The sequence below is a fragment of the Nothoprocta perdicaria genome, unplaced genomic scaffold (assembly GCF_003342845.1).
Source record: "Nothoprocta perdicaria isolate Ctin4 unplaced genomic scaffold, notPer1 scaffold_369, whole genome shotgun sequence".
NCBI classification, from domain to species: Eukaryota; Metazoa; Chordata; class Aves; order Tinamiformes; family Tinamidae; genus Nothoprocta; species Nothoprocta perdicaria.
Window position 1 is genome coordinate 193,425 of NW_020455609.1, and position 25,434 is coordinate 218,858.

The window sequence follows — 25,434 nt, forward strand, 5'->3', positions numbered from 1 at the left end:
GAAGGTTGAGTCCTTGCATGCTCAGCACCCATTGCTGTTGCCTGAGCAGGTAGGCACCTCGTGCTTTCCAGCCTGGCACTGTGCTCAGCAGCCAAAACTTGCAGACATCGTGTTTCTGCTTTTATTTACCCTTTTTATGTGCTTCCTTCAGCACCGGGCCTGGTCCTGTGTGCCTGGCCGCCTGGCGGTGGATGTGCCACCCGCGCCAGAGGCACGTGGCAGAGTCCCTGGCCTGTGTCCTGCTGGGCTGGCATGGCTGTGTTGGCTTGGCCCGGTGCCACAGCTCAGCCTAGGCTGGCACCCCGTAGGAGTTCCATCAACAACCGTGTTTGGGTGTCCTGGTCCCTCAGTGCCAGCCTTGCCTTGGCTCCCAGTCTGGCTGTGGGGTTAGGCCAGGAGGAGGGACAACATGGGCGCCTCGATATGGGATCGCTTGGTACCCAGCACCCCTTGCCCAGGTACCTGCTGCGTGACGTGACTTGGTGACTTGTCCCCCTGCCTCTCCAGGTCACGTGGCCACCCATTGGGCATGGCAAGTCATGTTACCTGCTGGCCCGGCCCTGGCCCCGGCCCTGGTCCTGCTCCTAGTCCTGATCCTGGGGGCTGGCCTTCGTTCTTCTTGAGGATGATGCTGCTGAGCTCCTGGATCAGTTGGTTGTTGATGGGTGAGGGAGGCTGAATGTTTCTTTTCTTAGGGATCTCCAGGGGTGGCTCTGTGCTGGGACTGAGATTGCCCCCTCGTGCAGACACCTGGTCCTGGTCCCCAGTTAGCACTAGAGAAGATTCCAGATTCCTCTCAAGAGAGGCTGTTTTGGTGGGTCTGAGCCCAGTAGACCCTCTGTGGGCTGGACTTTTGTCACATTCAAGGTTCAAGCCCCTTTCAAGAGACAGGGCTTTGGTGACGGAGGGACCTGAGACCCTCTGGGCTGGGTTGGTGGGCAGTGAGGAGCGCAGTGCTGGAGCCGGGGGCTGCTCAGGGGCTGGGGATGTCTTCTTGGATCTGGCCATGGAGGAGATAGATGACAGGCCTGCCAGCAGTTCATGGTCCAGCTCCAGAGAGGCCAGCTCGGAGAAGTTGCCCACTTCCTCGTAGACAGGTTCTGTGTCCACCTCCTTTTCCTGCTGCTCCTCCAGAGAGTCCTGGTGCATCTTCATGGGCTGGGGGAAGATAGTGCAGCCAGGGTGAGGGGCTGGCCCAGGAAACTCCAGGTGCGCTGTCCCCTTGCCTGGATATGGGGGTTCCCCAGAGACTTGTTGGACCTTGTTCCCTTGCCATGGGGTTGACCTCCCCTGAGCGAGGAGGAAAGCATGACCCATACAGCACCCATAGCCACTCAAGGTAAGGCTGGTAGGCCAGGAAGACTAGGCGACCCTTGCAGAAATAACCTGGTGGAAAGGAGGACAAACCTGCTCCATCACATCTCTCTTGCTCAGCCCCTCTGGGCATGCAAGGACCAAAAGGAGCAGTGGAAGAAGATGGGCTGGTCATCAGTAGTCTTAGCTATGCACATAAGCACTATGCAGGGAGGCACATATGGAACACGCAGGGCAATAGCCACCCCAGTGTGCAGGATGGCCTGGGTGCCTACACGAGCATGGGCAGGGTGCTGGAGAAGCATCCTCACCCTTAGGAGCTACAGTGCAGAGCCTACGTAAAAGCGCTTCACACATGCAGATACTTACAAAGAACATGGACAAAGTCCTTCGCGTGTGCAGGCGGCGCTAGAAACAGAGGAGACAGGCAGAGATAAGCACCGGGTAGAGTATAGCAGGGTCAGGGCTGCAGGAAAACCTGCCTCTGCAGGCATAGGAGGGGCAGCAGCATGTGCTTCACTTGGAGAACAGCCCCTGGCAYGCTAGCACACAGTCCTTCCCAGCACCCAGGGCACCAAAGCAGCCCTACATGCCCCACAGTGACCTGTGTGCACGAGGATCTGGTGTGGGCACACAAACACAGCACGTGGCACGCACACAATGCTGGGTGCACAGACACACACCCAAAGCACACACATGGCTCTGGGCGGCACCACGTCTCTCTCCAAACTGGTCTTGGTTTGGGTGAAGGAGCAGGGGCAGCTGCCATGGCCTTACCAAGGTCTGGTTGGCGGAGAGCATGGTGGTGTCGGTGCTGTCCCCATGCAGGGGCACCAGTGGCATCGTGCCGAACTTCTGCTTGGCAAGGTCGGATGAGGAACGCCGGCGCATGATCACGGGACGCAGGTCATCGTGCTGCATGCAAGGTTAAGGAGTGTCACACCAGGCTGCCCTACCAGTCCCCAACCTGTCCCTGCCATGCCTAGGTGGCATGGTCAGTCTTCACCCACCTGAGCCTTGAGGATGCTGGTGGTCCAGTCCCACAGCTCAGCCTGCCCCGAGCACACCAGGTACCTGCAAAGGGGTCAGCTGAGAGGGTGCCAGGGAGCAGGGACAGCAGAACCCAGGTCACCTTGTCACTTTGCCTATGAGCCTGGGACTGCCACCTACAACCAGATCCCTAGTGGGGCATCCCCAGGACYGGGATAAGAAGTGGCCTTCTGCATGACCAAATCACTGCTTCAGTGAGAGATAGGAGCTTGACCAGTCTTTAACTGGGCAGTTCAACTCGGTTGTCCAATGTCATGGTCAGGGATAATGTTTGGTCAGTGACGGCACTAAGGACCCAGTGCGGGGCACTGCCCAGCATCAGCAGGGGCAGGGGACWGGGATGGGATCAGTAGGATGCATGGAGATAGGGCAGGCAGGGAGCACTCTCCCCATGGTGACACTGGGCACAACTCGCTCCCTTAGCCAGGGCTGTYGCAGCTCTGAAGCCCCTTCTGGCTGCCCAGCCAGCTGAGGGTAATGACTGTCCCCTGAAGCCTGGCTSTTGTGTCACCCCATCCTGTGCCACATCTGCAACGCCACAACTCTGCCCCTGAGTGCCCAAGTGCTCTAGCTCTGCCTGGCCCCCAGGACTCTCTTGTGTCCCAGGAACATGATAAGCTTGGCTGTCCTGGCCCCAATAAACCTGSGGAGAGGATCCGTTTTTCCCTCCTTCCAGCCCCAGGGTGGCAGAGGAAGATACTTACAGCTGCTGCTTGTCCAGAATCAGAGTGAAACCGCACCTAAAGAAGGAAGACACAGGTTGTGGGGCAGCACCACCAGATGTCACGTSGTTGTGGGCTTATGACTGGTGGGGTGGAGGGATCAGGATGGCCCACGGGGCCCAGGCACAGTGAAGGTCCAACTTACTGGCCTGGTGGCTTCAGCTTCTTCCGAATGCCCATGTAAACCTTGGCTGCRTCCAGGGGCCACTCTCGCTCCGGCTTGGCGCTCTGGGGAATGAGAGCCAGAGGGTTTTACAGCCCAGCCTGGGGCCAGAGCCCTCCCATCTGCTTGCCCTGCTAGGAGGAGGACCCCGCACAGGTGAGGCAATGCCATCTCCTGTCCCTGCGACTGCAGGGACATCCCAGTTCTCCTCCTGTGCATGGACAGATCTAGCCCTGCTGTGTCCCCCAGGTACCCTCTTCTCCTTGAGCAGCAGCAGCTTCCGTTCTCGGATGACGAAATAACGCTCCTGAAACTTGTTTCCCAGCAGCTTGGGGGGCTCCTCGCGGCATTTCAGCAGCCCGCACTTAGGAGTCTCACGCTTGGCACCTGCACAGGGGAGGAGACATGACGTCAGTGTGGCCTGGGGAACATGTGAGAGGTTGTATCAGGAGATGTCCCTTCTGTGGGCAAGGCTGTGCCCATGAGGGTCTTGGCGATATGCTGGGCAGGGAGCTGGGACCCTCTTGTGCTCAGAATGAGTTGCCTTACCTGTGAAGAGACAGCTGCCCTCACCGATGGGGACCTTCCTCACCAGCAGGTAGGCGCTGCTGGGCTCTGGGAGCTTGCACCACTGCAAGGCCTGCTCCAGCACCTTCTCCTTGGGGTGCAGAGGCCGCTCTGTGGAGGCAAGGATGCCCTTATCACAGTGCCTTCTCCCCTGTACCAGCCTTCATCCCCCCTGCTCTCCACCCATCTGCCTGAGGGCAGACTGCTCCCCATGTCCCGTCTCCCTCCTTGCCAGCCTGGCTATGCTATGAGCACCCACTTCCTGAYGTCCCCGTGATGCTCACCCAGCTCCCCATTCTCCAGGGCCTCAAAGGTCAGCCAGATATCCAGGCTGGCTGCCACGTTGCGCATCTCCAGCACCTGGTTGGTGAGCTCCTCTGCTGTCATCGTGGGGGACACCTGGGGCCGGACACACAGGGAGCTGTGGTGGGGTGGTGGTAGGACAGATCTACCTGCCAGTGAGCACGGGCCCAGGCACACCAGGGACAAGCAGAGCTCTGGAGCTTGTGCCTTCTCCTCGCTTCCTCCAACACGACCCTTCCTTGGGACTCACCTTCAGCGTGACGCAGCAGTCAGGCAGCTTCTGCTCTAGGTAAACCTCGATGATGAGGTCTCCTGCCTGCGAGAGCTGCGAAGAAAGAGTGGGTGGCATTGGGTATCATGCTGGTGTGGGTCTGGTATTCCTGACCTGACCCCAGGGGCTGAAAAGAGTATCTCAGAGAGCAGGGGGTTGCTTCTCTTTTGGGCATGAGGCTTACAGTCATGAGCAAAGGGGAGACCAAGTGGAGGAGGTCCTTCCCCTAATATTTGTCCAAGCTRCAAGGAGGTGTAGAAGAAGAGGGGGGACCCAGAGTGGAGGGTCTGGTAAGCAGAGCTGCCCCCATCCTCCAAACAGTCCTACATGCCCATAGTCCCCAGCATGGTAGAGACCATCAAGTGGATCTCTATTACCTGGGTGTCCTTCCAGGTGGTGATGAGACTGTTCTCCAGATCCATCTGGGATACTTGATCCTCATCAATCTATTGGAGGAAGGGCACAGGGAGAGTGGGATGAGAAGGGAGGCATGGAGTTAAGGGAGAGGGGGATATGGATTATGGCATAGGAGGAATGTGGAGGAGGACTAGGACTGCARAGGAGGATACAGAGGAAGGCACATGGGACCAGTGTGGAGTGGAGCTGGCATGACCCCTAGAGGAGCTTACATTAAAGATGCTGACATAGTTGTCTATGAGGTCTTCCATCACCTTGACCTCATGCTCCCCTTTGCCATCAGTCTGGAAGAGGCTGGGCGCAAAGAGCAGCGACAGGTTCTTGGTGCTCATCTGGTTGAGGTCGGCACATTTCTGCACTCTGGAGCAAGGGGACATGCGAATGAGGGGCCAGCATGTGTGACCCTTTTCCACTGTTTACAAACTCACCTAAAAAGTCAGTCTGTATTCCCCCAAATTACCAAGAATGCCAATTTCATGCCAGGTAATTCCTATTTTCAGGACTTCCAGTTGCTATTGAATCAGACCACAGCCTCATACTGTGCTCTTAATTGCAGACAGAATTCTATTTCTTTTTCCCCTCCTGGGACATGACTGCATTTAATATCCTGCAAGGGGCTATTGCCTACTCCCCAATCTCCTCTCTTCCTGCTGGAGAGCAATTTTGGGAATGTTTCTACCTTTTGAGGTGTCCACAGAGCAGCACCCCGCAGCACACACCAGCGCTAGGCCCAGGAGCTGGCAGAGCACAAGTGAGCCAATGTTTCTTGCCTAGTGGGGACACCCATTCCTACAGTATGGCCTTGGAGACCCTAGATGGACCAAGGGACCTAACTGGGAGGTGGCTGAGGAGCACACGCACCGRTAGAGATGCCCGATCAGCGCAGCCAGGGTCTTGCGGTTGAGGCGAGGCAGGCGATGAATGAGCTCTTTGTAGCGCTCCAGGCGCTGGGGCTTGGAGGAGATTGCTGGTAGGAGGAAACCAAGTCAGGGAAAATCGTCAAGCCAGGCAAACCATGAGCCAACACAGCACGGGGGCCATCACTGAAACCCCATTTTGAGGGACACCATCTGCAGTGTCCACAGCAGGCAGCACAGTGTGGAAAAGGATTTGGGGTGAAAGAGCCTACCTGCAGCCTCCTTCCACTGTGGATGCAGCTCCAGGGTGAAGACAGGATCCTCAAGCTCTCGGAAGAACCTCTTCAGCACATCTGTGACGTCCTCAATGAAGTTGTCGCTGATGCGCAGTTTGACGTTGCGTGCGTCCCGCCGAAACTCCTCCATTAGTACCTTGATCCGGGACTTGGCTCCATTTTTGCGGTAAATCCCTTCATGCCGTAGCCCTGGGGAATGGACGTGAAGTCTCAGGGTCCTGCTCGGGGGGGTTCCCACTAGTGCTGGAGCTTAGATAACAGCTCCCCCCTGCTCAGAACCCATCAACCGCATTGCACATGCCCTTGCCTTGGGTCAATGACCATGCCCATTGTCAAGCTGCGGTGCTCACCGTACTGCGTGATGAAGGCGATGCAGCTGTCCACRATGATGGGGATGTCCCCGCGGCTCAGCTGCTGGTCCCGCAGCGCGTTACCCCGGCCCCCCGCCGATGCCTGGATGTCTGCGTACCACGCGGCCGAGTCTGCCCGCGACATGCCCTGCAGGTAAAACGTCCTGACGACGACAAGGGCAGAGAACAGGGAATGAAGGCCGTCATGGTGGGCTACCACTGCYTTCCCCGCATGCACAGCTGGACACCAGGGCAGGGCACCGCCGAGGGGCAGCGCACACCASTGAGAGACCCCCAGGTAAGCAGTGCTGGCCCCAACCCTCTTGCCCCAGGAGCGTCTCCACTGCTAATCTGGGATCAGTGCCTGCCCACGCACGACTGCCTTCGCCCCGGGCAGCCTGCTGAGCTTGCTTGGCCTGCTAGGACACATTCCCACTCTGGAGCCAGGGATGCAATAGCTGCCCCTCACAAGGCTCACCTCCCCATCTCCACCAGGATCAGCAGCTCCTTCTTCTCCGGTGTTTCTGTCGGGGGGACCATACCTGTGTCAGGGCGAGGGGCAGAGAGATCAGACACCCAGGGGCTCCTGCTGCACCATGCCCACCCGCAGCAGCTGAGCAGCTTCCCTGCTCTTGCGGGACTCACTGAGCTCCTGCAGCCGCCGCAGGTTGATGCTGTCTTCGGCCCCGTCATCTTCAGTGGGGCAGATGAAGAGGTGGGCCTTCTGCAGGATGAAGAAGGCCTGCTGCCACTGCTCGGGGTTGAGCATGCACTTGTAGCGCAGCTGGCCCACGCGCTGAAACTCGTAGCCCAGCAGGCAATGACAGCTCACCGGCGTGAACCACTGGGCACCGATGGAAGAGAAGAGCCTGGTAAGGACAGGGCCCAGCTGTGGGGACACTTTTGGGGGAGTCAGCAGTGCTGGATGCCCAAGGACGGGGCTGGCTCACCTTGCCAATGGCGCTGGCCCAGGCCTGCAGCGTGTCAGGCCCGTCAAGCCCCAGCTGCTGCACTTTGTCCCCAGCGAGGAAGAGCTCGAGGGTGTAGCGAAACCTGCGGAGAGGGAGCCAGCCCGACGTGGTAGCCCTGCACACCCAGAGCCTTCACCCRGACCCCCTGCCATTGCACTGAGCTCCCAGTGAGGGGCAATGCCCCTTCCTGCCCTCCCCATGCCCACGGGCTCACTGACCCTTATCGAGGACCCTGGGGCAGGTGGCAGGGACAGGGACCAAGCCTGGCGGTACCTTTCTGCAGAGCCRGGGCTGGGGAGCGCGTGGGCTCTGCTCACGCCCAGGGACAGGAGGTCCCTGCTCTCRACGTGGCCCAGGGGCTCCGTGCACTTGTCGGTCTCGAAGAAGAGCAGGGTCTTCTCCAGGGAGCACCAGGCGCGCTGGAAGTCTGYGGGAGCGAGCAGTGAGCGGAGCGGGGCCGGGCGCCGCGCGCGCTGCCCGCCCGCGCTCCCCGCTCACCCTCCCTGCTCTTCTTGGCGCCCGGCGGCCGGTGCAGGGCCGCGCTCCGGTGCAGGTAGCCGCTGTGTGTCGCCGGCTGAGTGATCTCGTTGTAGACGCCCTCCGGGCCTGCTTCTGGGGCGCCTGTGGGGCACGGACCTGAGCAAACGGGAGCAGCATGAGCCTTGCGGCGTAACCCCACTGGTGCATGCAGGCGATGGGGTGGGTCACAGAAAGGGGACACCAGTGCCCTGCTACCCTGCCCCATCCTGAAAGGGGGGTGCAGTGGGGCATCTCAGGGAGCTATGGGTCCCATTGAGTACGATGCCCCGCTGTCTTGCACGCATGGGAGATGCTGTTGTGGTCAGGAGCTGTGACAAAGCGGACGCCTCTCGTGACAAGCACTGCAGGGCTTGAGCGTCCCCCATTACCTGAGTGGTTCCTGGGCCTTTTGCTCTCCGGGCTCCAGAGGTCAGTGCTTGGGGACACCTCGCAGATGCCAGTGTCAACTGTCAGCCCAGCCTCGGCRGACGAGAAGAACTGCAAGATGGTCTTGAGCAAGCCTGGTCCTGCCACTGCAGTGCACAGTGCCTGGGGAGAGGCACAGACACACAGTGACCAGGTCCCAGATGGCAGAATCCTCCCTGACCCCCTGCCAGGGGTGCTCAAAGGCAGGCAAAACTGGAGCACCATCTCCCACCCTTGCCTGCTGCTCCATAGGGTGGCCCAGGAATGGGGATGGACACGGTGAACCAGGCAGGAACTCCTGGTGCCTCAGACCCAGAGGTCTGAGGTCATTCCCAGCACCCCAACATGTTATGTGCACCCTAAAATGTTCTTACCTGCAGCACATCATCCTGGGTGGAGTAATGGGGATGGGGCAGGCGGTACCGGCCGTCCCGGTACTTGCGGGAGATGAAGTCCCGTCTCTGCTCGGTGCTCGCATCTGGGCACAGGGCCTCGGCRACGGGGAGGCGAGCGGCCCAGAACCGGTTGGCTCTGTCATTACCCAGCATGATGAAGAGCTACAAGGAAGCCTTGTCATCATGGAGAGCGCCGGCCCACCCCAGGGCAGCAGGATGCTCAGCATCCTCTCATCCCCGCATCCCCAGGGAGGCTGCAAGGCTGCTACCCTGCCAGGGAAAGCAGCCTGATCCCTGGGAGTGCCATCCCGGCTACAGGTTCCTGTCCCAAGTGCCCCTACCTGTACGATCTCATTGGACCAGATGCTGGTGTCAAGCTTCAGACTTTGCACCTTGGAAATATTGGAGCCCAGGCTGCGGTGCTGTCCTGTGGGGAGCAAATGAGTGAGCATCTGGTGTCCTTGCTGGGGTAACSGGCACCAAAATCATACCCATACCCAGAACAGCACCCTGCCCACCCATCAGACTCAGCCTTTGTGTGCCAACCTGGATGGACACAGTCTTCCTTCTCATCCTCTTTTGGCTCRCTCAGCAGATGCCAGCTTGCCCCCACCGTGTACCCACTCACCCCTGTAGACCCTGGTGCCCTGCAGGGAGCTGTACTAGCCTGCGCACTGCTTGCAGATGACCACACACAGGTTGATGGATGCCCAGTCAGGATTCAGAGCCCGGCAGTCTGCGCAGTGTTTATTTGCTTTGTTGGACCAGATCTTTTCTGCCACCTCATAGTCGTAGAGTGTCTCAGCGATGGCTTCCTGCAGGGCCTCCATCCACTCGCGCTTCTCCCGCTCTGACTCTGCCATGAAGCTGCATGAAGCACAGACACTCATGGTCCTGGAGGCCCCAGTCCTGCAGTCTGTGGCCCATGTGTTCCCATCTCCTCGTTTCATCTCTCCCTGATGCCTTGGTTACCTGAATATCTTGAAGGGGGTGATGAGCTCAAAGCTGCGGTTCTTGGCCTCCCGGATAGTGGAGCCACGCATCTCAATCAAGCAGATGCCAATGCCCATTTTGAAGAACTGCAATTCAGAGTGACACTAGTGAGTGGCCGTGCGGGTGATGCAACCTCAGTTGTCCTTGTCCATGGTCAGCGATGGCCAAAGAATCATGGATGTGCCTGCAATGMCAGGTCTGGAGCCAGGTAGCTGTGTCCAGGACCACCCAACTCTGCATCCCTGGGGCTGGATGATGCCCTGCTCTGCCAGGACCCCCAGACCTGGGATAGGGCCACATATCTCAGTGGTCCATGCGGGCTGACACAGAGTCTCCTGCAAATTTTATACCCCCAAACGAGAGGCACATTCTGCCKGGAGCCTCTCAAACCTGACCTTTCAAATCTGTTCAAATCTCTGTTTCAGTAGCCCACAACGGATTGAGTCAGGCACACTAATAAAACAAGCATCGACTTGAGCAAAATCCACAAATGCTTGATGCCTGCTTATTTCGAGCAAGGTAAACTGGAAATGGAATGACCACACAAAGAGAGGTGGTGAGAACATTCAGCAGAAGGAGGTGAAGATTTCCAAGGAGGGTATTGCAGCAGGTATCTTTGGACTTAAATTAGTGGAAGGGAGGTTTGCTCAGAGGTGGAGCTCCTGGCACCAGCCATATTTCCAAGCCCAGATCTCACTGTAGGTGCCCCGTTTGGAAGGTCTGACTCTGCACATGGGAAAGGGATGAAGAATCTCAAGCTTTCCACTCATCCATTCCATCCTTCCCCTCCAGTGTCCATACAGCCTTGTTGGCACTAGGCCTTGCTAAGCACTCTCCATCCCTCCATTTCTTTCTACTCCATCTGCTTACAGCACAACCCTTGGTGCCAGCAACGTTTCTGGGACCTGCTTTGCCTGCTGTGCTCATCGCAGYGCATTGGCACAAACCTGCTCGCTTTTGTACAGCCACATCTCAGGCAGGCTCAGGGCTGCAAACACCTTGGACTTCTGCCCCTTCAGCTCCAGGATTCCYGACTTCTGGCAGTGAGCAGTGTTGGCGGGCCGAGGCCGGGTGCCCCCTGAGCGCTGGTCCACCACCTTCTTCTGCAGAGTGGAGCACCATTCGTTCCTCTGGGCTGTGCAGAGGGGAGAGGTGTCAGCAAGTGGTTCAAGCCCTGCCCACCAGCCTGGCCATGGAGCAAAATGTCCATCAGGGATGGTAGGGCAGAAGACCTTAAGCATTTGCAGGGCTTTGGAAGGGATGAGAGCAGCTCTAGGGAAGCCCTCACTGTAGGAGGGAGTCAGGGAGGGTTCCTCAAGGACCAAGGGTTGCTCAAGGGCCCTGTTTAGTTTTTTTCTTACCCTCATTTTCAGCACGGAAGACAAAGATCCGGTGGCTGGTGACAACCTGGAACTTGTTGTCTTTGGTGGGGCGAGCCATCTCGATGACRGACAGTGGGATCACCCCCTTGGGGTAGGGCTCCTGGAACAAAACCCAGGGTGGATTACCCCTTTGCCCTTCTTGCAAGCAGCTCTGCAGCCTATCTTACAGCGCAGCTCTATTCCAGCTACTCCAGGACCCACTTTATAGGCATATTGACATCGAAACTGTGGGGCAGAGGAGGGAAGGGGCCATGGCAGGGCTTGGTGTGAGCCTCCTGCAACAGCAGCTGCTCTGGGGCCCTGTGTTGGGTGCCACGGGCACCAGGCGAGCCTGGCTGGCCATGCCGTGGGGCTGGAGTGGTTGTACCTGCCATCCGGGCCAGCATGGCAGCTGCCAGCTCCCTGCAGTGGCTGGGTCAGGGCTGCGCAGAAACACCAAGGAAGGCTGAGAGGATGTGAGACAGGAAAGAGCTGTTTACTCATCCCACGCACCCAATTTGCTGTGTCAGCACCCACAGTGATAAAACCTCCCCAGTTTAGCACATCGTCTACACCTCCTGCTTCCTTGGCTCAATGCTGCCCTTACCCTGTGGCATGGGGGCTACCAATCCATTCTATGGCAGGATCTAAAACTTYGAGTTGGGAGAGGTCTGAGGCAATGACCCTTTATGGCCTTCCCTAGGGCTAGAAGCATGGGGAGATCACCCTCACCACTTGCCCTTGAAGAAGGATCTGTGGGAYGGCGCTATTCCCTGAGCTGCCCAGAGAACGGTCTCTCCAGCATGAAGACTTCTTACAGGAGGGGAACCAGGGAATATGGAGGAGAGATGGCAACTCACATGATGCCAAGGCATCCCAACTAAGTGGGACAGGGCAGTCTCCTGACCCTTCTCACCTTCTCRCTGCTGAAGTACATGAGGTTCTTCCCATCAAAGCGGACATAGCGCCTCTGGAAGACATAGTTCCTATTGGAGTGGCAGAAGAACAGAGCTATTGGGAAGTGTATGGTGCCTTCTAGGACCCCACACCCGGACACACACACGCAGGGGCAGATGTCCCCTCAGGATAGCTGCAGGGACACTTGCAGAATCGAGACTGTGGTTGATGGAACCCAGTAGTACTCAGATGTCTATGGCAAGGTTTGGCTCCTTCTAAATGCCTCTGAGGGGCTATGGGGCTTGCTGATCAGCCCAACCACATCACCAGCTGTGGCCAAAGGGGTTTTACCTCATGGGGGCCTAACTGCCAATTCACCAGCCCACAGGTGGGCACATACCCCTGTGGGGAGAGCTTGTCCAGCCAGCCCCTGAGCATGGTGGGTCGGGGCTCGGAGAGGGACGTGTAGCTTGCATAGGGGGAGATGGTCAGGTCATCCAGGACCTCATCCGGGTACAAGTGGGATGGCAGGCTGAACTGGGTGCCCTCGGCCTGTGGTGCCTCCACGGTGGAGTAGCCTTCGGTGTCATTCTGGATGATGCGGTTGATGAGCCTGGTTCGTGTCTCCTCGTCCTCGCTCTTCCCATCGCTGCTGCACTCGCTGCTTGTCCTGCGTGAAATGGGGCTGTGGGAGCTCTACTGAGGCAGCTTGGCCACTCAGCAGCCATACRGGGACTCACAGGACCTCTGATCACTGCCATCCTCTCAGAAAACGTCCCACACAGCCTCTGTCCCCACCCAGGTTCCTCAAGTCACTCAACAGCTTGGGTCTCTGCATCTCTGTGAGCAGGGTGGGGTAAGGAATYGGCGCTCATGAGTCCTGTGGCCACTGGTAGCCCCAGGCTTAGCCAGCCTCCTATCAAAGTAGGAGACCCAGAGTTGTGATGCCCAAAAATAGTCCCCTGGTTGGGCTGAGAGCAACTGGCAAGGAAGCTTTCCTCGTCTTGGGTGACACCACTTGGGCCACCACACACCTTCAATCCTGATGCCTCTCTGCCTTGCCCTCAACACACTGCAGCCARCAAAGCGAAGTCATGAACCACTAATTACGTGTTGTACATGCTGCTCTACAGMCATCCCTGCTGCCTCCCTACCAGGGGACTTCGACCTAATCTCTCTCCTTCAACCTACTGGCTTTCAGGACACTGGAAGGGTCCTTCTGCCAGCAGCCCCTGGCCTCACTTCCTTATGCCCCAAAACAGGACTGCAGGTCTCCAAAGGGACTGGGATGGACAAAGAGAAGGACAGGTGGAGCTACTACATCGCTGTCATTTTCTCAGAAAACTATGTTAAAAATTCAAGCCAGACCCGCTGAGATTATCCAGCCATAACAATGAAAGGAAATTGTAAAAATAAACCACTAAGCCTGCCCCTTCCCATCACATAGAACTCTTTTTCCCCAAAAAGGAAATGTTTTGGAAAATGTCTGAAAGTCCAGAAGCTCACAGGGGAGCTGCCCAGGTGCTGTGGTGATGGGCAGGAAGACGCTCATGACAGTTTCTGCAGTCAGCAGCCAAGACCACTGGCACAGCACTCGTGACTATGCTGTGTCCTGTGTCCACAAGTGATTTACTTGTGACACTGATTCTGGCCTCAGTCCCAGGACAAAGAAAAAGCTCCAAGAAGAGCAAGAAAAGTGGTCAAAGCTGTGGAACAGTTTCTATCTGAGGACAACCCCAGTAAGCTTGGGCTCCCCAGCCTCAGAAAGGGGTAACTGATAGGGAAGAGGTTACCGAAGTCATGAGTAACATGGGAGATTCTGCTGGTCACCGTCACTTCAGTCACAGGAATTGGGAGCCATTGGACAAATCCAGCAGGAACAGCATTGAAAAACCATGCGAAAGGAGCAGCTGATCTGTGAGACTCCCTGCCATGGGATGCAGTAGATGAAGGGGGCTACTAAATATGAGAAACTATCTCCAGATTACAAGTACATGGGCTAGAAATGCTTGCAGAGCAGGAGAATTATACTGTACACATACCCTGCTCCTAAACTCTTCTCTAAGCACCTGTTTTYGGTCTCATGTGGGAGCCAGGATACTGCATGCACCTTTGCTTTGACATTTGACAGGCGCCTTGCTATGTCCTTATGCAGCCACAAGGCAACAGATGTCCTTGAGCTGTGTGATGGAGGCAAGACCTGAAGTTTGACTGGGAACGTATTGGACTGAAACCACACAGACTAGTTTTCCATATGTCTCTGCGAGGTCAGATTTGTGTTGTGGTAACCTAGGACAAGAATCAGGAAATCACCAGATCCATAAACCTCAGGACGACTTGAGGGACAGGGCTCAGAGGTTGCGAGCATTGGGGACTGACAGCAGGGGAAGTGCAAAGACAACCCTAGCCCTCAGTGAAGGAAATGTTGAGCAGAAAGTGATGGGATCGAGACTTGAAAGAAGGACCCAACCCGTGATCCTGGGGAAACGCTTGGCACACGAAGGTCAGAGGTCTGACTGATGAGTTCCCAGGCAAAGACTTCCTTCTAAAACACCCCTTGTCCTTTCCCAAAGGTGCTGAGATGCCCTCAGGTGCAGCTACAATGCCAGGAAATCACAACTGACAGGTATGGGGTCAGATCTAGAAAAGGGGGATAGTATATGGGGCTGAGAAGGTGGGTGGAAGAAGGAAATGACATATTTGGTTCCAGCATCTGCAAGAAATATGAGAAATGGCCATGAAGAGTTGGGAGTTTCAAAGTACAACAAAAATTGCTCTTTAATTATTGTAACAGAGCCTTGGCAGGGTGATTTGTCTGGCTGAAATCCCAGTCCGGTGTCCAGCTTCTTCAAGATGGTCTGGCCAGGGAAATGGAGGGTTGGAGTCCTGTGTCTGTCAAAGAGGTAGACATCAGTCTTGAGTGTCAGAGTAGAGTGGGAGACAGATTTGCTAAGTGGGTCAGAGAAAGAGAAAAGGGGTAAAAAATGTGGCTGATTGTGGTAAAAATAAGTGGCTGATTTACAACCACTGAAAAAAACAGCAGACAAGTAGCACCTGGCTGGGACAAGCAAAGCCCATGGCTTGGTAGGAACAAAATCTCTCAGTGTACCAGGGRCTCTGGAGAGACGGAGCCTGGGACAGAGACCATCCCCCAAGCTCTGCCCTTAAAGACAAGGTCAAAGAGGAAGCTGCCACACATTGGGCATTGAGGCCATGAAGGTCCTCTCCTTTTCCAACTGGCGCCATGCAGTGAAAACAAATAGCACTAAAGCCCGACTTTTCCTTTGGGCAAGGAGAGGGGAATAAATTCACTACAGGAGGTACTTGCAGGAGAGCAATGCCTGGGGAGATTTACCTGACATGCACTGAGTTGAGGTAGAGGCAGCCTCAGGCTGTCAGCAATTATGCAGGAGAATTGGTAGAAGACGAAGGATCCAGGATTGGAAGAAGGGCATAGCATGGTGAAAAGGGGACTAAGGAGTCATGGACAGGTCTAGTTACCTCAGCTGGAAGTTGAGGACTAAATAACTGACCTGCCTGTGGGRAGCTGGAGGATAAAACAGAGATAAGGAACAACCTGTCAAGGATGCTTAGAGTCTCCTTTACTCCAGTGGAAAAAATACTGGACAGCTCTCTCACTGGAGAGCCTGTCCCCTTGGGGTTGAATCTGCACACCTGGACCTTGGCCTTTGCATGGGGGCCTCTCTCACACTGTGACCACAGCCCAGCACTGACCATTGACATCGCCCAGAGCCCTGAGCCAGAGAGCAATGGGGTCAACATTAAAATACTGGGACAGAGGGAGAGGAGTTATCCAGGGTGAGACAGCAGATGCCATGYCAAAGGGGTTTGAGGGCCTCTCTGAGGTTTGAGATTAGGAAATACTTCCCTTAATGATCTGTTTGAAGTGCTAGAGGAGATGCTAATTCTGTCTGCAATGGTCTGATGCTGGGCAGGGTGCCAGGAATGGGGGAGCAGGATGAAGAGCTGCCACCACCAGAGCACTGGGGCCAGTCTGAGGGGAAAGCACTGAACCAACTAATGAAAACTGGAAGGATAACAGAGGACTGGCCAGCGAGATGTAGGAGGACACAGCGATGGACATTTTCCATCTCTTGTTCAACCAGCTGCACTCCCAGGCCTACTTAGAGCTCAAAGTGGGAGGAAAAAAAAAAGCTGTGAACTGCAGCTTCTGACACCCTTACGATGACCACATCCTGTCTCTTCTCTGTGAATCCAGGCTGCAGACACTCTGGGGAAGGCTCAGGAGTCACTGGTAGAGTCACGAGTGTCTGGCCAATGCCTCCGTATCATTATTTGTCCCCAGCACTGAGTGGGTAGGTGATGGTTGGTAGGTGGGTGTGTGGCTGATGAAGAGTGCCAACATCTTCCTCATCCAGCCTCCACATGGGGACACRATTTGGGGTCACAGCTTGGGATCCCTATTCCACAAAGGCTGCTGGRTGGACACCATGAGCACTGGGCTGATGCCCAGCCCGGCTCTGAGGTGAAGTGAACTGCGCATTCAGAGGCACCAAGGCAATTTTCAGCATTTCTGTCTACARAACTCTTCTTCCCAGGAATCTGCAATTCCATTCTGATGGACCATGCCAATTTTGACTTGCTAAAATACCTGGGCTCACCACGACACTGGATGAGGCCATACTGCCGTGACTCACACCTGGAGCAGAACGGGTGGAATGACCTCCAAGCCTCCACGCTGAGGCTTGGAATACAGGCAGGGAAGGACACACCAGCCTAGCAAGGACACAGGGAGGAGCAAAGGACGCAGAGCTGCAACTTGCCTTCTTCTAAGCAACACAGGAAAAGGAACCCTCCCCTTTCTAAATGGGAAGAGCAGCTTTCCTTCCTCTTTCTCAGATGCTATCAGGAGTCATGGAAAGTAGATTTCAAAAGAATTTTAAAGGTGCCCACACAACATCGGTGGAGGAGAAAAGCATCTCCTCCTGTCTGCAGGTCCTGGCTGGTCTTTCAGCAGGGAAGGGCTTGCTGCAAAACAAGTAGCTGAAAGACTCTGAGCAGGGAAGCCTTCATTCAAACTTTTCAACATGAGGGCAAAACATCTTCACCTCTGAAGATCAGACTGATCAAATCTGAGCAGAACTCTTAAGCATTGCTGCAATAGTCAGGATCATGAGGACCTGCTTTATAGTTGGCCAGTGCAAAGAAGAAGCACYGATTAATACAGCTGAAAAACTCAGCAAAGCTGACGTGGTGCTGTCACCCACAGGATGGTGGAGCAGAAAGCTCTGACTTGAGGATGTTGAAGAGGCAGGGATTGGGCATCTCCCTGGCAAGAGCTTGGAGCCTTCCCATTCCTGAGCTGGCTTTGGGGAGTGCTCTGGTCCCCACCACTCCACATGCTCCTGTAGGGTTTCCTTGTGCCCCACAGCCAAATCTGGGTCCCACTCAGCCTATGGATGTCCATTGTCACCRTATGGGTCTGAGTCTCCCTCCTGAYACACACTGGACAATGTGCTGCTATGGACAGAGAGTTCGGCAGCATGTGGGGTGTCTGCTAGGGAGCCCTGTCCCCCTGAGAGCCACTGTGAGCGCTGCTGCCTCTCCTGTGTGAGCAGGACAGCAGCTCTTTGCTCCAATCCAGGCTGCAGACACTGGGGAAGTCCTTGCCATGTCTGAATATCTGCTGCAACTGTGCTGGTGAGSACGCCCAGCCACCTCCCAGAACTTGGGCTATCCCCAGATAACGTCCCCCACTTGCCAGCCGCAGACCCTGGTGCCCAGCCTGGTCTCGGTATCCCAGAGGACGGAGCTCCCGGAGCAGAAGGTTGGTGCCTACCTGCACGCTTCTCTCTCCATCTCCTGCTCTGCCCCTCCGTCGTAGCTCTGCCTGGAGGGGGTGCCCAGACCCTGGGAGGAGACAGCAGTCAAATATCCTCATCCACCCCAGGCCTCCTCATGGCAGGAASCATGGATAGCCTTGAAGGCCTCATCTCACCTTCTGATCCTGAGCAGGACCCCCGTGTCCAAAGACGGTCTCACAGTAGGGGCTGACAAACGGCTCCCCGAGGTCTGTGGGCAGAGAGCTGGCAGTCAGTGGTGCCTGCTGCAGAGCAGCAACTATGTGGGACCCCAGAAACTAGCTGGGGCCACAGAACTAGTGGAGGATGAGTGAGCCCTGAGCCTGCCTTCGCGCTCCCCGTGCTTCCAGGACACGCTGGCCCTGGATGGGTGATGGATGTCCCAAACACATGCGAGGCTGGAGCCTGCCTTGGCGTGAGGAAGGAGCACAGGGCAGGACATGAGATGCACGGATGGAATCATGGGTGCCCTTCTAGCTGCCCTCCCATGAGGACCTGCCACCCAGGAAGGACCCTCAAGGCTTGGGGGGGGTCTCACCTGGCTTGGTGGATGGTCTCTGTGGGATGGGGGGCAGGCCTGTGACGGGGCAGACAGGGCTCCTGGAAGAGCAGAGATGGGTTATTGAAGCTGTGGGTGCCTGTGCAGAGCCGAGATGAGGTGGATCTGGTGGAATCTCAGGGTAGTTGATGCTTTTTTCCCACCTTGTTCTCCTGTCTGGCTCACCTAGCCCAGAGGCTGCGTCCTGCGAGGGCTCAGCCCAGTTTGTCTGCAAGAATGTGCAGCATTCCCGCCGTGTTCCCAGCACCATCCCTGCCCCTTCCCCCCAGAGCGGCTCCGTCTGCGGCCGGCCCTGGCTCCAGAGGCCCCCAGGCATTTCCTGCACAGCCCCCTCCATCCCCTCCAGCCGCTCCGTGCTGCTCTTGCCGTGCGTCCTCATCCGTACCCGCCTTCCACGAAGCCCCAGGATGGGGGCTAAGTGGGAGCAGCCTCCCAAGCCCAGGAGGCTCCAGGACCTCTCAGTCTGTAAGGAGTCCAGCTGCTGGCAGGGCACATTTCTCTCCTCACCTCTCTGCGCAGAAAGCGAGTGGGGAGAGCAGAGAAAGAGGCTTTGTTATCATCCAAGGGCCTAGGGGTATGGGGGCTACCAGGACCCTGACCACGGCTGTGGACAACTTGGATGATGGGTGTCCCAGGTGCATGTGGGCTCTCTGCAACCCCAGCCTTGCTCTTTGCATCCARCCTTGCCCCTTGCTCAGCTCCCCGGGCAAGGGAAAGCATCTACTTACTCAGGCTTCTCGGCCACGTAGGTTGGCTCCTGCAGGGATGGACCTGGTGACTCCATGAGAGTCYGGCCCTGGGGACTGTCCTCCCCTCCTGCGTCCACAGTGGGTGCCAAGGATGGCTTGAGTCCTTCATAGATGATGTTGGAAACCATTTCCAGCCTGCCCTGCRCCGAGCCCGGCTGTGAGGGTGCCCCAGGGGGTGGGGAAAGGTCTCCCCTCCTGGGGGTGGCCGCGGCAGGCAGGGAAGGGTTGGATGTGGGGCGACTCTCCGGCAAACTCACAGGGCTGGGCTCAGCCATGGGGACCCTGTGGCTGAGCCGGGGTGGCACGGATGGGGCAGGTGATGAGGGCTTTTCTGAGGCTTCCAGGGCTTGTCCATGGTCCGCAGCTGCAGGGAGCTGTTTCTCCTCCCTGGAGCTCTGCCGCACTCTTAATCGGGATGCTCCTATACCCATGGTTGCTCCTGGCTGCTGTGCTGGCCTGGGATCTGGGCTCTCCAGGTCAGTGGAGCTCTCCCCCGGCACAAAGCCCTCCAGCACCACGAAGGGCCCAGGAGTCCTGTCGCTGTCCGGGCTTTGTGTCAGCACCGTGCTCCGCGCTGCTGGCGTGGGCGCCAAGCCCTGCTCTGGCTTGGAGCGATGGAAAACCGTCCGTGGCTTGGGGACTGGCCTGGCGAGGGGTGGAGCAGGATCCTTCTCCGAAGGGGACGCCTGGTCTGGTGCAGCAGCGCGTTGCTGCATCCCACAGACGTCAGTGGCCCCTCCTGTCCCTCCTTTCACGGCCTCGTCGYGGGTGTGGGGGCTGTGGGACACGTCCGGGGCCTCCATGCCCGCAGCAGCTCGAGGACGGGCATCTCCTGCCGCGGGTGCCTCCAGGGGCTGCCCACACAGCCGTGTCTGACGCACCAAGTTCAGGATCCTTTTGCGGTGCCCAGTGGCGGTGATGCCGATCTGCTGCAAGTCCTCCCCATCCAGCAGGGTGGCATCTCTGGCCACATGGTAGCCGTGCCGCTTAAAAACATCCCGGTACCTCTCCAAGTGGATGGTGGCCAGCCAGTCTGCGATATCGGTGTCAGGACTGTACTGGAAGCTCATGGCCCTGGGGCGCCTCTGCAGCGGCTGCTCAGCCCATCATCTGCGGAAGGAGCGGGGACAGGAGAGTGAGGAGGCGGCAGGAGGAGAGGACGGGGTCCCGGCTGCCGCGGAGCGATGGGTGCGCGCGGGCTGTGGAGCGCGGGATGCTGCCGGAGCCCTCGTGGGCACCGGCCYGGCCGCCGCCTCCGGCACCGCTCACCTCGCAGCGCCCTGGGAGCACATCCTGTTGTGCAGCAGCCCGCGACCGCTCCGCCCCTCCGCGGAGCCGCTGGATCCCGACCCCGCTTTGTGCGGAACGCGGTTCCCGGCGCAGAGCGGAGCTGGGGCTCCGTCCGTCGGGGCGGCCGCGGCACGGGGGCTGCCCGGGGCAGATAACGGCCCTGCAGCCGGGCCCCTCCCAGGGGATGAGCTCCCGTGCCGGGGAGGGCTCCGCGCCGCGCCGGAAGGGCCAGGCCATAACCGCGCTGGCGGCTGCGGGGGCATGGGAGAGGTCAGCGTGACTCACGGCAGCCCCGGGGGGAGAGCTGCCCCCGGAGAGCCCCGCTGGCGCCCGGCGCTCCCCAGCACGGGCCGGGCGGCTGCGGGCACCGCCTGGGCTCCATGCGGGATCCCGCTGCGCGCGGGACGCCGATCCAAGGAGTCCTCAGTCCTGCGCAGCGCTGAGCGCCTTTTCCCATGAATCACGCCGCTCCGTGCCGTGCCGAACCATCTGTGCCGAGCGCGCGGCTGGGTCTTTTTTTTTTTTTTTTTTTTTTTCCAGTTCCTCCATTTCCCTCTATTGTTCGGCAGCGGCTTCCTTCCTGCTGCCTGCCTTCTCCCACGCATCCCCTTCCCCCTCCCGCGGGAGCCACGTCCCGGGCTGCCGGCGGGGAGCCGGGCCCGGCTGGATGCCACGGGAGCACGCGGGCAGTGCGCCCACGGGCGCATCCATAGGGACCGGGAGCGCGAGGAGGAGGATGGTGGCGGTGCATGCTGCCGGGCAAGTGAATACTGGGGACACACTTTGGGCCTGTCCATGCTGGTGGGGGGACACGGGCATGCGGTGCTTGCGGTCGGGGGTGAGTGACTGGCCGCTGGCACGTGGCGAGGAAGGGCAGCCGTGGCAGCAGCTGGCTGGGAAGGTAGGAGAGCAGGACTCAGGGCATTCACTGCCTATCACTGTAGGAACCAGGTCTGGGGACGGTCTAGGGGTGATAGGGGGAAGAAGGCCCATGCTGGAGGCAGCTGGGTGTCTCTGCCACCAGGGCAGACCTCGGTCTGACCACCTGAAATGGGGCAATTTCCCCTTTTCTGGTGCCCATATCACTCTGAGTGATCTCCAGCCAGCTCTGCCCATTGCCTGCCCTAGGGCTTCACAAGGCAGCCTCCTAGGGGACAGATCCTCACGCCTGGACCCCGAGCTGTGCGGTGGCCCATGGGGGCAATCTGGCTGTGCCCTGCAAGTGGAGACACATGCCCAGCAAAGCAGAAATTGCTCCTGGCCCTGCAAACTCAGGGAAACAAGACGGCGTGGCCRGCTCGTGATGGGCACGGACGCCGTGTCCCCTGTGCCTCCCACGGCTCCCTCGTCCCGAGCTGCGCGTCCCCCTGCCATGCCAGGCTGCTCCCTCACCTCTCGCCCTGCAGCGTGGTCCATGCTCCAGCAGAGCAGCATCAGGGCAGTGCCGCCGCGGGCTCCGGGCCGCCTGGATCGCGGCTCCAGGGAGATGCCAACATGTCCCAGGCGGGCGCAGGGCTGCAGCCCGGCGGGAACTGCCGCCGGCTTCGGCACCGGCCTGCGCCTCCCACGGCTCGTCCCTCCTCCAGGACAGCCCTCCGGGCCCCATCCGTGTCCCCACCCTCCCGTCCTGCCCCTTCCTGGGCACTGCCTCTATGCGRCACTCGGCCTCTGCCCTGGCCACCCTGGTCAGGCGCTGCCAGGCGCTGCCCTCCTCCGAGTGCTGTCCTGCACATTCCTGGCTCGCTCCTTCGTGCTCCTTTCCTATCTCACCTTCCCTGTGATGGCCCTGCTGCCCTGTCTGCCTTAAATGCATCCTTTGCATCGCCATGTGGGCATCTAGCCGCCCCAAGACTTGACTGCTGAGGGAGATCTTGGATGTTCCCAGGTGCCTCCAGCTCTACCTACCATTATCATCACTATYCCATGGGGGAATGGAGATATTTATTGTGTTTGCAGTAGCCCAGGGCAGGGTGCAGGTGCTGGGACAGCAGCGTGAGGATCTGGACAAACTGGACAAATGGGCTAGAACATCTGCACTGATAGACTGGGCCCATCTGCTCCTGGGAGGCTGTGTGTGAAGCACYGCATCCAGCTCCTGGTGCTCCTTGCTGGGAGGGATGTGGAGTGAGATGGGGAGGCCAGGATGGCAGCAGGGGCTGCAGACATGGGGGAACATCAGCCCTGGACTCTGCTGCAGTGGCTGCTCCCATGGCCAAGCTGTCAGCAGTATTCCCAAATCCAGGCTATTACCCAAAGTGTGCTCCATGGCATGCAGTAGGTGAGAGCTCTCTGCTCTTAGTGATGAGCTGATTTGCCCCGGCACTGGTTTTGGGGGCCCAGGGATAGTTTTTGTCCTGCAGAGAGACAGTGTTTACCCCGCTGRCCCAACCACCTTTTCAATGCAGCCCTTTTCACAAGGGCCCTGCCCAGGCTGGCCGTTACTCTGCTCCGCGTTGCCTAACGCTGCCCTGGGGGCGAGGGCTGTGCAGAGTGCCTGAGGTCAGGGCTCCCCTCTGTTCCTGCTTGCAAGGCTGATAGTCACCCCGTGTCCTTGGAGGGTCTGGCCCTAGGTGGCTGCCACCCTGGCCCATCTCTTGCTGTCCTCCCCCAGCCAAAACACCTCTGCAAAGGGCTGGGGGCAGCGGGGAAGCTGCCCTGGGCAAGCCTCTGTGCGTGCTGCTCGGTGTGGAAACCCCACTTCTGCTTATCGTGGGCTTGCTTCCACCCTGGCCAAAGCAGAAGTGGAAATCAGCTCGGGCCCAGCACGGCTCTCGCCTTCCTCCCCTGCCTCCCAAGCCATGGCATCGGGGGGAGACACGTCCCTGGGGTGGGGATGACACGAATCTCCCCCAAGTGGGGTGGGTACAGCAGTGGGGCGCACAGAGACCCTTGGGGTTCGTGCCGCCGCGGGGTGAGCGCCAGGGCTGTGCTGTCCTGCCAGGTTGCTGCCTCTCTGAGGAAGCTGCACGCTCTGCTAAATGCAACCATTTGCTAAATACAACCATTGCCTCTTGTGGGAGATTTGCTGAGATCTGCGGGATGAGTGGCTGGAAGCACAAAGCGAAGGGTGTCGGCAGTGCTGATGGCAGGGGGCCTGCTGTGCTCTCCATCCCACCCTTCCGAAGGCATTAATGCCCACGGAGCACTGTCCATCCTGTCACCKCTTGAATGGGGCCAGGACCTGGCTTGCTGCCCCTCGCCATCTCCAGCATCTCCCCAGCCCTGGTGCAAACTGCGTGCTCCCTCCCCGTGCGCCYGGAGAGCAGAGGCAGAGATAGGAAGCATTGCCCGAGGCAAGAGGGAGATGCTGGGACATTCCCACACCTGGAAGCTGTGTGTGGTGCTGAAGCAGCTCTTCCAGGCCCTGGTGCCCCATTCCCACCTGGGGCTGCCCCTTCCCAGAGCCATCCRTGGGGAAAGGGACCCCAGCCATGGGGACGTCCTGGAGGCAGGTGGCAGGCATGTGTCCTGCGGGAGCAGGGGACGGGAACGGGGCCCGTGGGCCGGCTTCGCSGCACGCGCTGTGCCGAGGAGAGCACCGGGGCACCAGCAGCCGCGGTGTGCGTGTGCTGTGGCCGGGCAGCTTCCTGAGAGCTTCCTGTCAGCCTGCTCTCTGTGGCACCGTTCGAGGCTTCCAGTTAATCTCTCTGGCACCTCGCTACCTGTTGCTATATTTAGCACGCCAGCCTCCACGGCCCCGTGCAGGAAGAGCCGCGGTACCCAGCGCCTGGGACGGTGCTTGTAACAGGAAGGGCTCCCGCATGGGCAGCCCTGGCAATGCTCCGGCTCCGCAAAGATGCTCGCAAGGGGTGGGAAGAGCCCTAGGGAAGGGCAGCCCTTGAGACAAGGCCGGTTCCGAGGCGCTTCCTGATGGACCTGTGGTCCTGCTGCGGGTGCTGGTGATGGGATGGCTGCCTGAGATCTAGCTACAAGCTCAGGAGATGTCACCTGAACGGCGTGAGAGTCCCCACATCTCCCCAGTAGTGACTGGCCACAGGAGGAGGCCAGCACCGCTTGGAGTGAGAAAGGGGTTGCAGGTTCCCTCTTGGATGCCTTGCTTTTCTTGCTGGACACACAGGGCACTCTCTGTGTGACGGGTTCGACGTGGTGCCAGGAGCACCGAGCACTGGACGTGTGTGGGGGGCAGGATGAGGGGCCCGCGCCGCGCTCCCCCTGCCCCCATCCGTGGGGGCCGGACTGACATCATTCGTCTCCAGGCTAATCTCTTGTCCAGCATCGGTTTCCTGTTTCCTTTCCAATCTCTGCACTGCGGGGCGGCTCCTCTCCGCTTGGAGCCAAACAGGAAGAGCTTTTCCAGCTGGGATCTCCTGCAGGGCTGCAGCCCCCGCTCACCCTGTGGGCCCATGGGCCGCTGGCTCCCCCCGCATCCCTGTGAGGGCCCTCGAGGGGTCTCGCATCCTCCCTTTAGTGTCCCGCTTGCCTCAGGTGCTCCAGAGATGCCACCTCTCAGCGCCCTTCCTCTTTGTGCCACAGGGACACATCATATAGTGAGAAAATGCCACTCTTGTTCTCCCTGCACCCCAGTGATCTGTGGTGGCCCCTTTGCCCAGCCCTGTGGTTAATGCCCCCCTCTCCMATCAGGAAGATGCCCTAGCATCTACACCAGGAGCTCTGCCATAATGCAGCAAGGCTGTGGGACAGTGCCCCAGCCCTATCCACATGCCCCGGTGCCACCGTCATCCCGGGCATTTGGGGCAGCAGACTGGGCTAGGGCATCCCCCGCACAGGGTCTTGACGCAGCCTTCGCCGTGGCTCGCTGCTGAGGAGAGATGTTCTGTGCTCAGATGGCTCCTYGTACCTGCTTAGGGCTGGCTAAAAATAGCCCTGCAGCAAAAGCTGCAGCCTGGTTATTGGAGAGACACATCTAGGGAACAAGAGCTAAAATGCTGCATGCAGCAGCGGGGAGGCTCTGCTGTGGTCTTCGCCCCGGCGCGCCACAGGGTCGGTGTGCTGAGGGGCTCTGCCCCGTCAGGGGGGCAGCTAGTGGTTGTCACAACTGGGGTTTTCTGTGTCCTTCTATCACAAGCAGTGGAAAGCAYTTTGGGGGGCAGATTTGGGGCTGGGGGTTGCGTAGTGTGATGCTTCCTTTCACGGCATCAG

The 25,434-nt window shown here is 58.6% G+C and overlaps 1 protein-coding gene across 1 annotated transcript; it reads right to left on the bottom strand.

Annotated features, from left to right (window-relative positions):
- Positions 1-514: 514 nt before the first annotated feature.
- ARAP3 (ArfGAP with RhoGAP domain, ankyrin repeat and PH domain 3) lies at positions 515-21,720 on the bottom strand. Its single transcript, XM_026044503.1, has 34 exons — positions 21,706-21,720; positions 19,003-20,133; positions 18,254-18,315; positions 17,853-17,926; positions 17,694-17,764; positions 12,273-12,542; positions 11,892-11,961; positions 10,976-11,096; positions 10,562-10,749; positions 9,594-9,700; positions 9,289-9,488; positions 8,963-9,048; positions 8,601-8,783; positions 8,190-8,349; positions 7,780-7,902; positions 7,555-7,708; positions 7,261-7,363; positions 6,956-7,154; positions 6,789-6,852; positions 6,311-6,474; positions 5,937-6,149; positions 5,669-5,774; positions 5,020-5,167; positions 4,768-4,836; positions 4,370-4,444; positions 4,101-4,215; positions 3,799-3,927; positions 3,503-3,636; positions 3,232-3,314; positions 3,069-3,104; positions 2,325-2,388; positions 2,092-2,229; positions 1,684-1,722; positions 515-1,158 (listed from the first exon to the last, which is right to left on the bottom strand). Exons 2-34 carry the CDS (start codon positions 20,091-20,093, stop codon positions 538-540), a joined length of 5,460 nt encoding a protein of 1,819 aa, XP_025900288.1. The 5' UTR covers positions 20,094-20,133; positions 21,706-21,720; the 3' UTR covers positions 515-537.
- Between the last annotated feature and the right edge of the window lie 3,714 nt (positions 21,721-25,434).